The 15,254-nt window shown below is 34.4% G+C and overlaps 1 protein-coding gene across 1 annotated transcript in view; it reads right to left on the bottom strand.

Moving 5' to 3' along the window:
* Positions 1-15,254, bottom strand: part of LOC126779024 (uncharacterized) — a 38,545-nt gene that overhangs the window by 14,569 nt on the left and 8,722 nt on the right. The window contains exon 4 of the mRNA XM_050502773.1: positions 6,980-7,118. Coding sequence (XP_050358730.1) covers positions 6,980-7,118 — 139 coding nt within the window. The remainder of the gene's footprint in view (positions 1-6,979; positions 7,119-15,254) is intronic.

Here is a 15,254-nt window from a genome sequence, read left to right on the forward strand (position 1 = left end):
ATCCAATGCGCCACCAACCTTGGGAACTAAGATTTTATGTCCCTTGTGCCTGTAATTACACTGGCTCACTCACCCTTCAAACCGGAACACAACAATATCAAGTATTGCTGTTTTGCGGTAGAATATCTGATGAGTGGGTGGTACCTACCCAGACGAGCTTGCACAAAGCCCTACCACCAGTATAATATAGTTTATAATATAGTATCCATAGTTTTTTGGTTTTTTTTTAATCTTTGTGGTGTATAATAAAATATAGAATAGAATAGAATATGCTTTATTGTACACCAAAAGAGTTACAGAACCATTTTAAACACAGACATAATTTTACGAAAACTATTTACTGTACTGGTCATCTCAACTTTTGTTTTTTAAACAAATATAAAGAAATATATTATATTCTATTTATTTAGTTAATACTGCTGTATTTTTTTATAGAATAGGAAGGCGGACGAACATATGGGCCACCTGATGGTAAGTGGTGACCAACGCCCATAGACATTGGCATGTAAGAAATGTTAACCATCGCTTACATTACCAATGCGCCACCAACCTTGGGAACTAAGATGTTATGTCTCTTGTGCCTGTAATTACAATGGCTTATTCACCCTTCAAACCGGAACACAACAATATTATTTATTATATTGTATTACTTGTTAATGTTGTATATGTACCAAAGACATATATTCTATGTTATAATTTTACTATTTATCTTTTCTTGTAATTGTGGTTTCCAGTTAGGGAAGTATGTAAAGTCAGTTAAACATGTACTCAGATTTCTTACGACAAACGAATTTTCTTCATGACGTTTTCTATACTAACGAGTACGGTATGGATTTCAAGCGCTTCACAACGGAACTGCAATTATTGCACCACGTGCAATCATAAGCCAGTGTAATGCAAGATAATTAACAGCAAAGTTAAAATGACAGAAGCAACCGCATATCTTAATTAATCTATTGTCAGCTAATTACGGTGTTTCTTACATCCACCAATGAAAAAGCTTCCAGTACGCTTGCGCAGTAACATGATACAACTCATCTGCGTCTCTATGTATTCCATATTCAAATTGTAAAGCTAATTACTTTTATCTTGAATCGTTTTATTCGCAGTAACCTTGATTATGGCCCAATTACGATGGCGTTTACACGTATTAGGGTCACAATTACGTTACATGGGAGATGTACATATCTCTTTATGTAAAATTAATGTTTATTGTCAGGGTCGGATTAGGTATTTTTTAATCTTTTGTATTCGCTTGTTTATTATATATGCGTACGTGCGTGCGCATGTATGTAATTTCGAATTCTAACATGCGATCATCATTTAAATTTATTGTGGTGGTGGGTTTTTGTAGGTTTTTGAGGTAGTAGTAAAACTACTAGATACTACATATAACATCACGCTATGATTTACGAGACGGAGAAGTAACACTTAACACGGGTGAAACCACGCGAAGCAGCTGGTACGTATATATATAAACTGCCTCGTTGGTCTAGTGGCTTGATATAAGGCCGCAAACCCGGAGGTCCTGGGTTCAATTCCCAGGTCGGGCCAATAAAAAGTTATTGGGTTTTTCTGTCAGAAAAATTCTCAGTAGCAGCCCGGAGTCTGGAAGTTGGAAGTGTGAACACTCCCGTGCCTCGGAAAGCACGTAAAGCCGTTGGTCCTGCGCCTGAACTCTTTCCGGTCGTGTCGGATTGCCGTCCCATCGGATTATGAGAGTTAGGGAATAGAGAGTGCACCTGTGTTTGCGCACACACTTGTGCACTATAATATCTCCTGCGTAGTTGGCTAATCTCTCTTGAGATTGGCCGCCGTGGCCGAAATCGGTCTGGAGGACATTATTATATAAACTTTAAATTATATATATACATATAGATAGATAGTTGATATACTCTTGGATTGTATACCACGATACGACACGAAAAAACTATATTTTTTTACATATACCTAACAATTAGATGCACTTAGTATTAATGATGAGACTATCGTAAACAAAAAATGGTATGACTGCTCATGTACTGATCTCACGCACACATTAACAATAATAAGCCTTACGCTGACGTCATCTGACGCATGAAACCTTATTGACATTTGACGCTCAAGTCCTCAGTTAGTTTTTTTTTATAATATAGGTAGGCGGACGAGCATATGGGCCACCTGATGGAAAATCAACGCCCATAGACATTGGCTTTTTAAGAAATGTTAACCATCGCTTAGATAAAATGTTATGTCCCTTGGTCCCTGTAATTATACTGGCTGACTCACCTCAATCAAACACAGCAATATCAAGTACTGCTGTTTTTCGGTATAATATCTGATGAGTGGGTGGTACCTACCCAGACGAACTTGCACAAAGCTCTACCACCAGTGAGTTATCGCGTTCCGAGCGCTAAGATGCTTACACATCAAAAACAATAGCCAACTTATTAATATCAATAATTAAATGGTAAACATGTAATAAAATACAATAACCAATTATAAAACACGAAATATTCTCATATAACAATACCCTTCCGCCTGAGTCAGTCCCTGTGTTACCACAAGGTAACCGTACAATGCTGATGGTTACAGCTGATTTCGGACCGAGGTCGATATGATTTGAAGGGTTCGCCTGTCAGTTGTAAATAGATATATCGTTTTTACGTATATTTTCTATGTTTATATTTAATCTAAGTTTCTAATAATAAAACATCCTTTGAATCGTAACTTGTACACGTAGAACACATTACATGCACACATACAAACATACGCACACTAGCAGTCATCGCTTCGTATAACGTGATTGCTTGCCTTTTTTATTTCTTCTTTACAAGTACTTTAATTTATTTTTAGCAATAATAATAATATCCTGGGACACTTTTCACACACGGCCATCTGGTCAGGCCACAAATATTTGTACTGGGTGGGAATCGAACCCACAACCTTCAGCGTGAAAGGCAAGCATCCGCCAACCACGCCAATCAGCTCAAATTCCGAACTGATGCAGATATTGATATAGATTGTATAAATGCATTATAATAATATTTTTCTTTTTAATACATTTGCGATGTAAGAAATATTAATCATTAAATCTGTTTATTATTTAAACATTTCCACATTTAAAACATTTATTAATTATTAATATTTTCATTAATCCAAGTCAACGGCAACATTACGTGATCCATACCGGTCTCTCCAACCCCTTTTTTCCACGCTGGAAAGACGCATTACGCGTTTCCCCTACGCGAACAGTGGGGGGGTATGTGGGGCTCACCGGTGTCCAAGGCGTTGTTGCGCCCTGAACATCGGAATACCCAATAAATAACCAGCGATACCCTTTTGCATGATACCGTGACGCTCAGACGAACCCTGGATAAACCCTGCTTTAAGCCCTTAAATGTTAATTTGCAGTGCAGTATTATGAAATTGTATTATTGTCCTTGAAATTGTTTTTTTTTTATTTGAAACAAAATACGATATGCCACCTGGAGTATCGCTCACCTTCGTTCATAGACAATGACGTGATAACTGTTTTTACAGGCATACATGGATGAATTTTTACAATACATGGATGGATGGAAATACATGGATGGATTTTCTACATTTATTAACAATCAATGTACCTCATTGCTGCTGAAGTATTAATACAATATATATGAATACTGAAATATAGATACTTATAAAACCACAAATGTGCCACGAACAATAGGATCTAAGATGTTAGGTCTCTTGTACCTGAAATGACATCGCATAATTCTCTTATCAAACCGGGCTACGGCAATTTTGTATTATATCTACTGTTTGGAAAAGGTACCTGAAGTATATGAAGCTTTATCGACTGTCTTGCTTCACTGCCATTTTCGTCATATACGTCTTCGACTACCTTATGAATAATTAGTTTTACCTTTTCTCATGTTGGGTAGGTATTATATAATCCTTTTCTATAAACGCTGACAACGTGTACGGAAATTTTCATAATAATCCGTCGAATAGTTAAACGTTAACAAACATATAAACAAAATTACTTATAAAATTATCATATATAGATTTCGTCACAATGTTTTACCGCCAAAAAAGATCAATTTTCAAAAATGTCGCTTGACCTTCGGCAACAATTGAAGTGTTTTATCAATTCGAGTATCTCGAATCGTAATAAAAATTTTAGAAAAAAAAATACGTCCACAGATAAAACAGGAACTAGTATTAAACAATCGTGCGAAATATTCGTGAGAAAATTGCATCATCACAGAGATCATTTCTTATTGACAAGGTTTATGACACACCGATTTAAGTGAACATGGCATAATGTAACACCATGTACTATGGAGGCCTTTGTTCTAGTGGCTATATAAGGCCGCAGCATAAGTCCTGGAATCAAACAACAGTACACTCAGAAAGTACGTTAAACCGTTGGTCTTGCGCCTGAACTCTTTCTAATCATGTTGGATTGCCGTATTATCGGATTATGAGTTTTTCTGTCAGAAAATTCTCAGTAACAGCCCGGAGTCTGGAAGTTGGAAGTGTGGAAGTTTATATAGATAATTACATCCAGACTCAGGACAAACAGACATGTTCATGCACACAAATGTCTGTCCTGGGTGGGAATCGAACCCACAACCATCGGCGTGAAAGGCAAGTATCCACCAACCACGCCAACCGGCATATATATACTAGTTTACGCCCACCCCTTCCCCCGCAAGTGAGGGGGAATGTATTAGGTGCCCTATATCCTTTTTTATATGACAACGTGTAATTTCATGATGATTTATCGTGTAGTTAAGATTTGAAAGTGAAATAAATAGATTGGCGTATTTAGATTAATAGACTTCGAGAATGTTTGACCGGTTACCATGAAAGTTGGTTTAACTGTTACGAACACGCTTATAATATCTTATATTTAGTTGCCTGGTCTCCGTGAAAATGGGAGTGTTGTAATAATGGTTCAGAAATGTCATTTACTGTTTTTCAACAACATTAAAAATATAATAGTTTTTTTTAAATCTCTAAAGGTATTTTTAATGATTTTTATGATAACAATGACATTATTTTTTTTACTTTCAATTTATGAATCTGGAAGTGCTAGTACAAGTATGTAAGTACATTTGTAATTGATATGCACATTAGATATACTATCATTGTTTTATAAGTTCATTTTTAAACTTTTTATTTATTTTTTTGTACAGTATAGGTAGGCGGAGGAGCATATGGGCCACCTGATGATAAACCAACGCACATAGACATCGACATTGTAAGAAATGTTAACCATCGCTTACATCGCCAATGCGCCACCAACCTTAGAAACTAAGATGTTATATCCCTTGTGCCTCTAATAACACTGGCTCACTCACCTTTCAAACCGGAACACAACAATACCAAGTACTGCTGTTTTGCGGTAGAATATCTGATGAGTGGGTGGTACCTACCCAGACAAGCTTGCACAAAGCCCTTCCACCAGTAGTTATATTTATATGTGCAAGACAGAGACAACAAAACACTTACCAACGTACCTGCTCACACACTCGAAAACAATATTTAGCCTATTCCAATCGAATGAGTATAAATAAACGAACCTTAGATTTATATATTTTATTTGGTAATAGCTCTACTATGTTATGCACTGCAAACAGTCCTTGTTCATATATTATCATTATATATAATAATAATAATGTCCTCCAGACCGATTTCGGCCACGGCGGCCAATCTCAAGAGAGATTAGCCAACTACGCAGGAGATATTATAGTGCACAAGTGTGTGCGCAAACACAGGTGCACTCTTTATTCCCTAACTCTCATAATCCTATGGGACGGCAATCCGACACGACCGGAAAGAGTTCAGGCGCAGGACCAACGGCTTTACGTACTTTCCGAGGCAAGGGAGTGTCCACACTTCCAACTTCCAGACTCCGGGCTGCTACTGAGAATTTTCTGACAGAAAAACCCAATAACTTTTTATTGGTCCGACCTGAGATTTGAACCCAGGACCTCCGCGTCTGCGGTCTTACATCAAGCCACTAGACCAACGAGGCAGTCATCATTGTATATAATGTTGTACTATACCACTGAACTACTTATATAAACTTTAATTGTACTTCAAAAGTTTCTGTAACAACTTTGCCGAAATTCAAAACGCAATTTTTGCGAATGAATGAATATAGATTATGTCTCGATATTGTTCATTAAAATTTAATTAATTTTAATTAAGGTTATTATTAATACTAATTGAAATAAAATTCAATTTAATTTAATTATCATATTGTTATTCTTTGCTCTATAAGAACGGATCTATATATTGATGTCATATATTATTTACTAATGATTAAAAAAATGATTATTTTTCTATTTTGATCACAAAATTCATATAAAATTATAAGCAAGCTATAATTACCTATAATTGAAAGTGTAATTAATCTTGTTTAGCTTAATGTGTTTTATATTGTAACTTTTGTTGGTAGTTTAATATTAAATAAATAAATTAAAATTATTCAAAGTTCAACCAAGATATCGTCAATTCAAACTATTCAGTTGCTTATTTCTATTTACTCCTTCAGTGGTTAGAATAGCCTATAGAGTATAGTCAAAAGATGCCCCCCCCCCCATTCATAATAATAATTATAACCATATATAAACTACTATGGATACCAGTCTCTCCCAAAGGAATGTGCACTTTGTAAAACGATTTTATATTAATCAATTGTTGTTGTTGTAAACCTGTTTTTTCCTTTGTGTTAAAAAAAATAAACAATATTTCATTCATTCATTCAATTTTAACTTATAACTGTAGTGCTATTCTATAAGAACTCACTTCAGAACTCACCCGTGAAATGTCGACAATCGACTTATGTGTGATATACTATTTTGGTGCGTGTATTCTTGTATGTTATAATTATTAAGGTCAATGTCGCATATCACTTTCTGACATTTCACGACGGTTTTCTGCGGTGGTACTTTGTCCTTACAGAACAGCCCAATAGTTTTTAATTCTGTGGGTGTCAACGTACCTATAATTAAAACTCTCACAGTGGAACCTTTTCTCCGTAGCACATTCCCTCCTGCAGTCCTCCAGCCTCTCACAGTCCAGGACTCTCCGTACATGACTACGTAGAGCTCTCTTACCAGCTAGCACGCGTCTGAAGCAAGCTGTAACAAATGAGAAACCCATATTAATGATATTATACAAATTTATATGTTGAAAATAATTCATATATTTTCTAACTGGGAATAGACTATCTTACTGGGAGCTATACTGATCCCAACTCAAAAGGAATAATCACAAAATCGTTTTATGAATAAAAAACTTATACACGAACTTCTATAAAAATATTTAGACGAATTAAGAACTGAGATTAAATAAGAATTGAGATTTTTAACCGAACGACTGACCGGTTAAAACCGGTTACAAAGTCAAGGAATTCTGACGTTGTTATCCACCTACTCCTCAGAAGGATTTCCTTTTGTCAAAAACCATTTACTTTTAACTAAACAAAAAAAAAATCTATCAAATAATACTATAATAATCTAAAAAAATAAAATAAAAACAAACAAACATAAACTATTTACTTTTATCATACATTTTACCTCATTAGCATCTTTATGACATTTGATAAAATCTTAATCTGAGAGGCTGATTTTCTTTACCAATTTTTTTGCTTTTTTCTTAACTTATATTATAAAAGCGAAATTGAGTTTATTTATTTGCTTGTTACACATTCACCTCTTACTCAACAGGTCATTATAAAAGTTTTAATAAATTGTCAAGTGTACGGAAAAGGACATAGGATACCTAAAAGCTGCCCCCCCCAAAGCAGACGAAGCTGCGGACGGAAGCTAATCTCATATAATAATAGTGGCTAATCAAATTCAGCTACTAAATAGCTGATGATTTCATGTGCGCAAAAAGTGACCTTCATTTTATAATTGCAAATAAGTGTGATTTATTTCGATCAAGATAACAAATTGAGCCATTGACTCAGACTTAAATACCTACAGGTTTTCAATTTATATGTATATATATATATATATATATATATATATATATATATATATATATATATATATATATATATTTCTGGGCTTTCGCCTTCTGTCTTGTTAAAGAAAATGATTTGAGGGATGTTGAGAAACGTGCAAAGGTACTCTTCAGGCAGTGGCGTTTTTATCCTATTGTCAGGGATACGTGCCTGAGGCTGCAGCTTATGCGTAATATTTATAACATTACAAGAATACGCGCATCAAAATAGTTACATCACCATAAGTAGGTTGTCAACATTTTACGGGTGAGTAATGAAGTGAGTTCTTACGGAATAGCATTAGTGAACTTAATGTATGTTCATAATTAATTTCATGCCCAGTGGTGAGGAAAAAAAATGATGCTATTAACTATAAGCAATTATCGAATTAATGCTAATAAATTCAAGAGCTAGAAATATATATTTGAAATGTGCTGATTAAAACCTTTCATATTGAATTTGAAAAGCCGAGATGGCCTAGTAGTTAGAACGCGTGAATCTTAACCGATGATCGTGGGTTCAAACCGGGCGAGCACCACTGAATTTTCATGTACTAAATTGTGATTATAATTCATCTCGTGCTTGACGGTGAAGGAAAATCTTGAGGAAACCTGCGTGTGTCTAATTTCATTGAAATTCTGTCACATGTGTATTCTACCAACCCGCATTGAAGCAGCGTGGTGGAATAAGCTCCAAGCCTACTTCTCAAAAGGGAGAGGAGGCCTTAGCCCAGCAGTGGGACACTAACAGGCTGTTACTGTATATTGAATTTAGGTCCTATAAATAGCAGACGTTTAACTCTTCAATGGTTTTTCATTTGTCATATTATGATAGATAGCTTAGGAGCTATGGGGAAACAGATGAACATATATATTTACATCATAACCCTTCTTTTATATGCCCCGGGATGGCAAATGACTCTACTCCACCTGATGGTAAGTGGTAGTAGAGTCCAAACGCGACGACGGCCAGTACAGTCGGGAAGAATGTTCTGTACTAGCCGTCACCGCCTTGCCGGCCCGCAAGATGCCTCTTCACGCCTCGTTTGAAGGAACCCGGGTTGTAAGAAGAGGGGAACACGTGAGCTGGTAAGGAATTCCATTTTTTGGTAGTGCGACAAAGAAAGGAGTTGCCAAATTTCTTTGTGCGCGATGGAATTGATGTCACAGTTAGGCGGTGACATCGAGAACCAGCTCGCGTGGTCTTAAGAAGGAAGGGGGAAGCAGAAATTAGAGAGAATAATTCCTCAGAGCACTCGCCGTGATACAGTCGAAAGAAAGCGCTCAGTGCTGCTATCTCGCGACGCAATTGTAAAGGTTCAAGGGTGTTTGTGACCTTTACGTCGCCAATAATGCGTACTGCACGTCGCTGCAACCGGTCCAAGGCCTCCAGTAGGTACTTAGCGGAGCCATCCCAAAGGTGCGAGCAATATTCAACGCAAGACCGTACCTGTGTTTTGTATAACAGGCACAGTTGTTGTGGCGTGAAAAAACGCCGCACCTTGTTCAGAACTCCGAGTTTCCGTGAAGCTGTTTTTATAATAGCCTCGATGTAATCCCTTGGACTAAGGTCGCAGCGAACGTCCATCCCCAGCATGGCGATTTTGCTTTGAATCATCAACTACATACGTTATCATAATATCCCATGTAAGAAAAAAACATAATTTGACCACAATGTGAATTGATGCATTAATATTATGTTGCATGCGTGGTGTCTGCATGATCATCGATCTCAGTATATTTTTTTTTATATAGGTCACCAAGGCCCATAGACATTGGCACTGTAAGAAGTACCGCTAAGCACAGTATTGTTGCGTTCCGGTTTAAAGGATGAGTGAGCCAGTGTAATTACAAGCACAAGGGACACAACATATACGTTTTCAAGGTTGATGGCGCATTGTCGATGCAAGGATTGGTTAATAATCTTTTCATCGCTAATGTCTATGGGCGGTGGTGACCACTTAACATCAAGTAGACCATTTGCCTGTCAGTCTATCTATAACATGAAAAAAAACAAAGCTCAAAGTAACGATTATCTGAACATTCGTCCATTTTTTATTTATTATATTTACCTTATTTCGTTTTATTGTGTGAGGATAAACTTATCTATATTTGTTTTAGTTTAAACCTCAGTACACTTCAGTAACGTACTCAAAGACTAGCAACTTCAGACCGGCAAACTTAGAGTGCGCGTGTTATAAATACTACTGAACTATAGAATGTGTTTTATACGACGATTCAAATAGAATTGAGAATATCTGACATTGGCGGTTGAATAAAATTATACCCTATATATAAAAATCATTGACAGATTAAGATTGTTATTCTATAAAAAAACCATAAATATAACGATAAAAATTGTTGACTTTCATATATCATAAATGCCCTATAAATGCTTAGCGCGTGTTCAGTTGCATCGATTTTCTCTTTCTGTCATTATTGATTTGCCATTGAAAGAAGAAGACACATCATTGTTTAACTATTCGCCCCCTAAACAATATTTATAGAAAAAGTTAACCGACTTTAATAATAGTATTAAAAATTATTGTATATAAAATACATAATAGGTATCGTGCCGGTACTTCCAGATACAATCTTTAGCATTATTAAGAATCCTTACCTTCCTAGAATTTTTATTATCAATCATTTTAAATATTATACCTTTTATCCTAAGCATAAAATGCCGTTTTTTTTTCTTTTCTCTAATAGAATTATTTAGAACACTAGGCAATTTTTTTCGAATACATTTCTTATTAGACGAGTCAGTTGGCCTGGTTGATAGATACTTGCCTTTCACGCCAAAGGTTGTGGGTTCGATTCCCCCCACGACAGACATTTGTGTGCATGAACATACATATATGTTTGTCCTGAGTCTGGGTGTAATTATCTGTATACGTATATATTTACAAAAAGTAGTATATGTTATATCAGTTGTCTGGTTTCCATAGTACAAGCTCTGCTTAATTTGGGATCAGATGGCCGTGTGTGAATCATGTCCCAGGATATTATTTATTTATTTATTTATTTTTCACCCCCATTTTATATTTCTATTATTTACTTTCTGTAATATTATAATATATGTAGTTTTATGTATTTGCATAATAAATGGCCATATATTTATTATATATTATTTTTTATATCTCCTAACTGAAGATGCCTAAGCGATAAGACGAGAAGTTAGGGGGAGGGGGTTATTTATCCTATATTCATTTCATTAGTACAGTAGTTCTACTGTATCTAAAAATCCACAAAGATCGATCGAGTTAAGACAAAAGCGCAGCAATCAAACAAACTCATTTTCGCATATTAGTAAGTTATATAATGTATGTTTTTAAGCTTACGTATTTAACTATACAATAAAGAGTATAAAAAAATTAAACAATCGTTAATTTATGCAAACCAGGTCTTAAGCAACTATGTATCTAGCTAGTAAAATAATAAAAATTAATTAAATACATACTCGGTGCGTTCTCCACGAGAATAACCCTTGTACCGACAACGACACACACACACAAACATAAAAACACAACACGAAACTTCATTTTTACACAATAGCATTATCCAACACAAAATTTCAAATTTCGAATTCCCTATAAAACATGAAAACAATATTTGCTTTTAATGATGTGAATAAAATTTAATTTTTCAGTCCTATTTATTTTAAAAATAATCATATTTAAATTGACACGACGAAACTTTTCGATTGATTTATTTCCCGCGCATTTATCTGTCAAAAGGAACGAGCTCTGACTCGAATAAAAAAGTTTTAATATGTTTTTTTATTTTTATTTTCGCATGTTTGAAATATGGCTACGGTATGTGGGTCAGAGGTTACGGCGCGTAACAACTCGACTGAACGGTGGCATTGTCGGACATAGGCTTATATGCAAGTGCCATATACCTGACAGTATAATGTGGACATGAATGCCATACATTCAATTGTATTTGTGTTACGTTCATTCTTATAAATTTTTAAATTAATAAAAACAAAGCCAACAAATAGATAAATAACAAAAAAATATTAAAAACAGAAAAATATTAATTTGGTTTGCTTTTTTTATTTTGCAATATTTTTTTTTAACATTAAAACTCAAAACTTAGTAGATCAATGATGAAATGTGAAAATTTAAAAAAATCTTTCTTAATTATTAAATTTAGTTTTAATACAAAAAAAAAAAAATTAAATTTGCTGACTTCAGACTAACATTAAAATAGCATATTAAAAAGATTATTAAAATATAATTTGCATTTAATAATTATTTCAAATACACCGTCAAAATAAACTAACATTATCCAATTTTTTTTGAAAAATTTAATGATTATTCAAATTATATAATATATTTATTAAAATCTAAATTATTTTTATATATTAAATTAAAGTAATTTTAATAAATCATTTCATTAATAAAAGTGATATCCACAGATTTCTCACGTCCATGATTCAATCAGATAAATTCGCTCGTACTATTGTCTCAAAAACAGAATTTATAAAGCAAAAACCGAATATATCCTACCATTGTACACAGGCATTGACTGTTCGTAATATCAGACTAAAAATATTCTAAATTTAAATATTTTATTAATTATATTTATTTAAATTTCGAATACTCATCTTTACGAAATAGAATGTGTTCAAAATACTATAGACGGACAATATCTTCAATTCACTTTTAATTCATAGGTATTTCATTCCAGGCAATTTGACAATTCATCACACGCTAGCATGTTAATGTCCCACTGCTGGGCTAAGGCATCCTCTCCCTTTTGAGGAGAAGGTTTGGAGCTCATTCCACCACGCTGCTCCAATGCAGGTCGGTGAAATACACATATGGCAGAATTTTAGTGATGTTATCCTTCACCGTAAAGCACGAGATGAATTATAATCACAAATTAATCACATGAAAATTCAGTGGTTTGTCTACTATGCTTTCATTGCTAAATCACTGAACCGATTTTGGAACCCAAGAAAGAGAATATGCTTCTTTTTTTATACTTCAAGCCCCACCTCTCGACTTCCGAAAAGCTCTCGAAAAGTAGTTATCTATATACATAAACAACCGATTCAATAAGAACGCAAAATATACTTTCATGAAAAAATAATTTTGTAGTGTTATACATTTTATGCCGTCACCACACAGGGGAGTTTTATATTTGAAAATGAATATCATCCAAGGTAATGTTCAGAAGTAAATCGAATACATTAATGTGTGTGTGTTGTTTCAGAGGATGTCACTCATTCTTATAAAACGAAACAAACAGCTCATCAATTCCACAACCTTGGTGCTTCCATTGGGCGAGTAATTTGAGAGGAAACGATTACGTTCTATAATTTATCCAAATGATTTATTGTTGGTAAAACGTAAGAAATATAATGTTTTGTATATGATGTCTTAAAAAAATATTTTTTTGTATATTTATTTATTTAATTTTTGGACAACCAACAGTAAAAACAATAGATAGACAGTTGTTTTAATTATTACATCATTTTAATCACATCATTTGTAAAAGCATCACATTATACATAGTCATTAAATAAAGTTATTACTTAAAAAAACTAAATTGTAATGCAGATATATATTTACCTGATGGTTAATATGCATTAACCAATCCCCACGCGCCACCAACCCTGGGAACTAAGGTATAATGTCCCTTGTTCCTTTTTTATTTTTCCCTGGATCAGTCAGTTAGGACAATAATTAAATATGTGTAGACTATGTTCATTTTTCTATTGTTATTTATTATTTTAAAAAGTTGTTTTATAAATGTATGATATATTGCATGGAACCTCAGTCAATGCTGATGACCGTGTAACATACCATTACAAATTGTGCCTGGCTCAGAGGCTCACTCACCCTTCAAACGGGGTCGCAACAAGTCTACGTATTGCTGTTTGGCGTTAAAATTTGTGTTGAGCGGGTGGAACCTACTCTGACGGGCTTGCACAAAGCCGTACTACCAAGTAACATTCCGATAACATAAAAGTTATCTAACGACGCATGCTTTAAATTATTTTAATGCCAAATTTATTTCAATATGTAAAGATAATACTGTGTTGCAGATGGCTGTTGTTAAATATATTTTTAGGCGTTATAAATAATGAAGTAATTTCATTGACTAACTTGTGGCATAACATTTCGTTTTAGCTTCTCTAACGGTTCAATATTCGAATTAAAAAAGGCTCTTTGATCATTACAATGTGAAAGATAGCCACGAAGTAGAAACTTCAAACGATATTGCCGTACACTCGTAGTACATATAATACATACGTTTTACTTTATTGTATACAAACACGTATAAAAAGATAAAAGAAAAAAAAAGACGATATTAATAGAGTTCTTTCACATTGTTAACCTTTGAATAGCTCTAATAATATCCAGCGTAACTACAGGTACAAGAAAATAACATCTAAGTTTCCGAGGTTGGTGGGGCGTTGATGATATAAAGATTGGTTAATATTTCTTACAGCGCCAATGGTGGTGACAAAAAAAAGCTTAAAAATCACAGTTATATTGGCGTCATTACCTACAATGGTTTTAGCATGCACTCAGTGTCTACAGGGATTGCAACACATAATGGAACACGTTTAGAATATGGGCCACCTGATGTAAAGTGGTCTCCAACGCCCGTAGACATTGGCATTGTAAGAAACCATCGCCTAATGTTATGCCAATGTTATCCATATCTAAAATATCAAAATAACACACTAATTCATTCATAAAACAAATTACATTAATATGTATAAAGTTAATTCCACACACAAAACCACATGACTCGGTTTCTTTTGATATATAAGCTATACATAAGTTGAATCATATATTTTTTGTACAATGAAGTCACCGCGATACAATATAGTAAATAATTTAGAAATCCATTGTTGTAAAAACCTTGAAAACACGTAAAACAATAGAATTCCGATCTTCTTCCTAAATTTTTAAGAATACTATTTAGACTTTATCTATTTAATCACAGATAATATTTCGCTTATTTTAAAAGGAAGACATTTTATTGTCGTAGTTTTTTTTTATAGTACAGGTAGGCGGACGAGCATATGGGCCACCCGATGGTAAGTGATCCCCAACGCCAATAGACATTGGCATTGTAAGAAATGTTAACCATTACTTACATCGCCAATGCGCCACCAACCTTGGGAACTAAGATGTTATGTCCCTTGTGCCTGTAATTACACTGGCTCACTTACCCTTCAAACCGAAACACCATAATACCAACTGCTGTTTTGCGGTAGAATATCTGATAAGTGGGTGGTACCT

The sequence above is a fragment of the Nymphalis io genome, chromosome 28 (genome assembly GCF_905147045.1).
Source record: "Nymphalis io chromosome 28, ilAglIoxx1.1, whole genome shotgun sequence".
Taxonomy (NCBI): domain Eukaryota; kingdom Metazoa; phylum Arthropoda; class Insecta; order Lepidoptera; family Nymphalidae; genus Nymphalis; species Nymphalis io.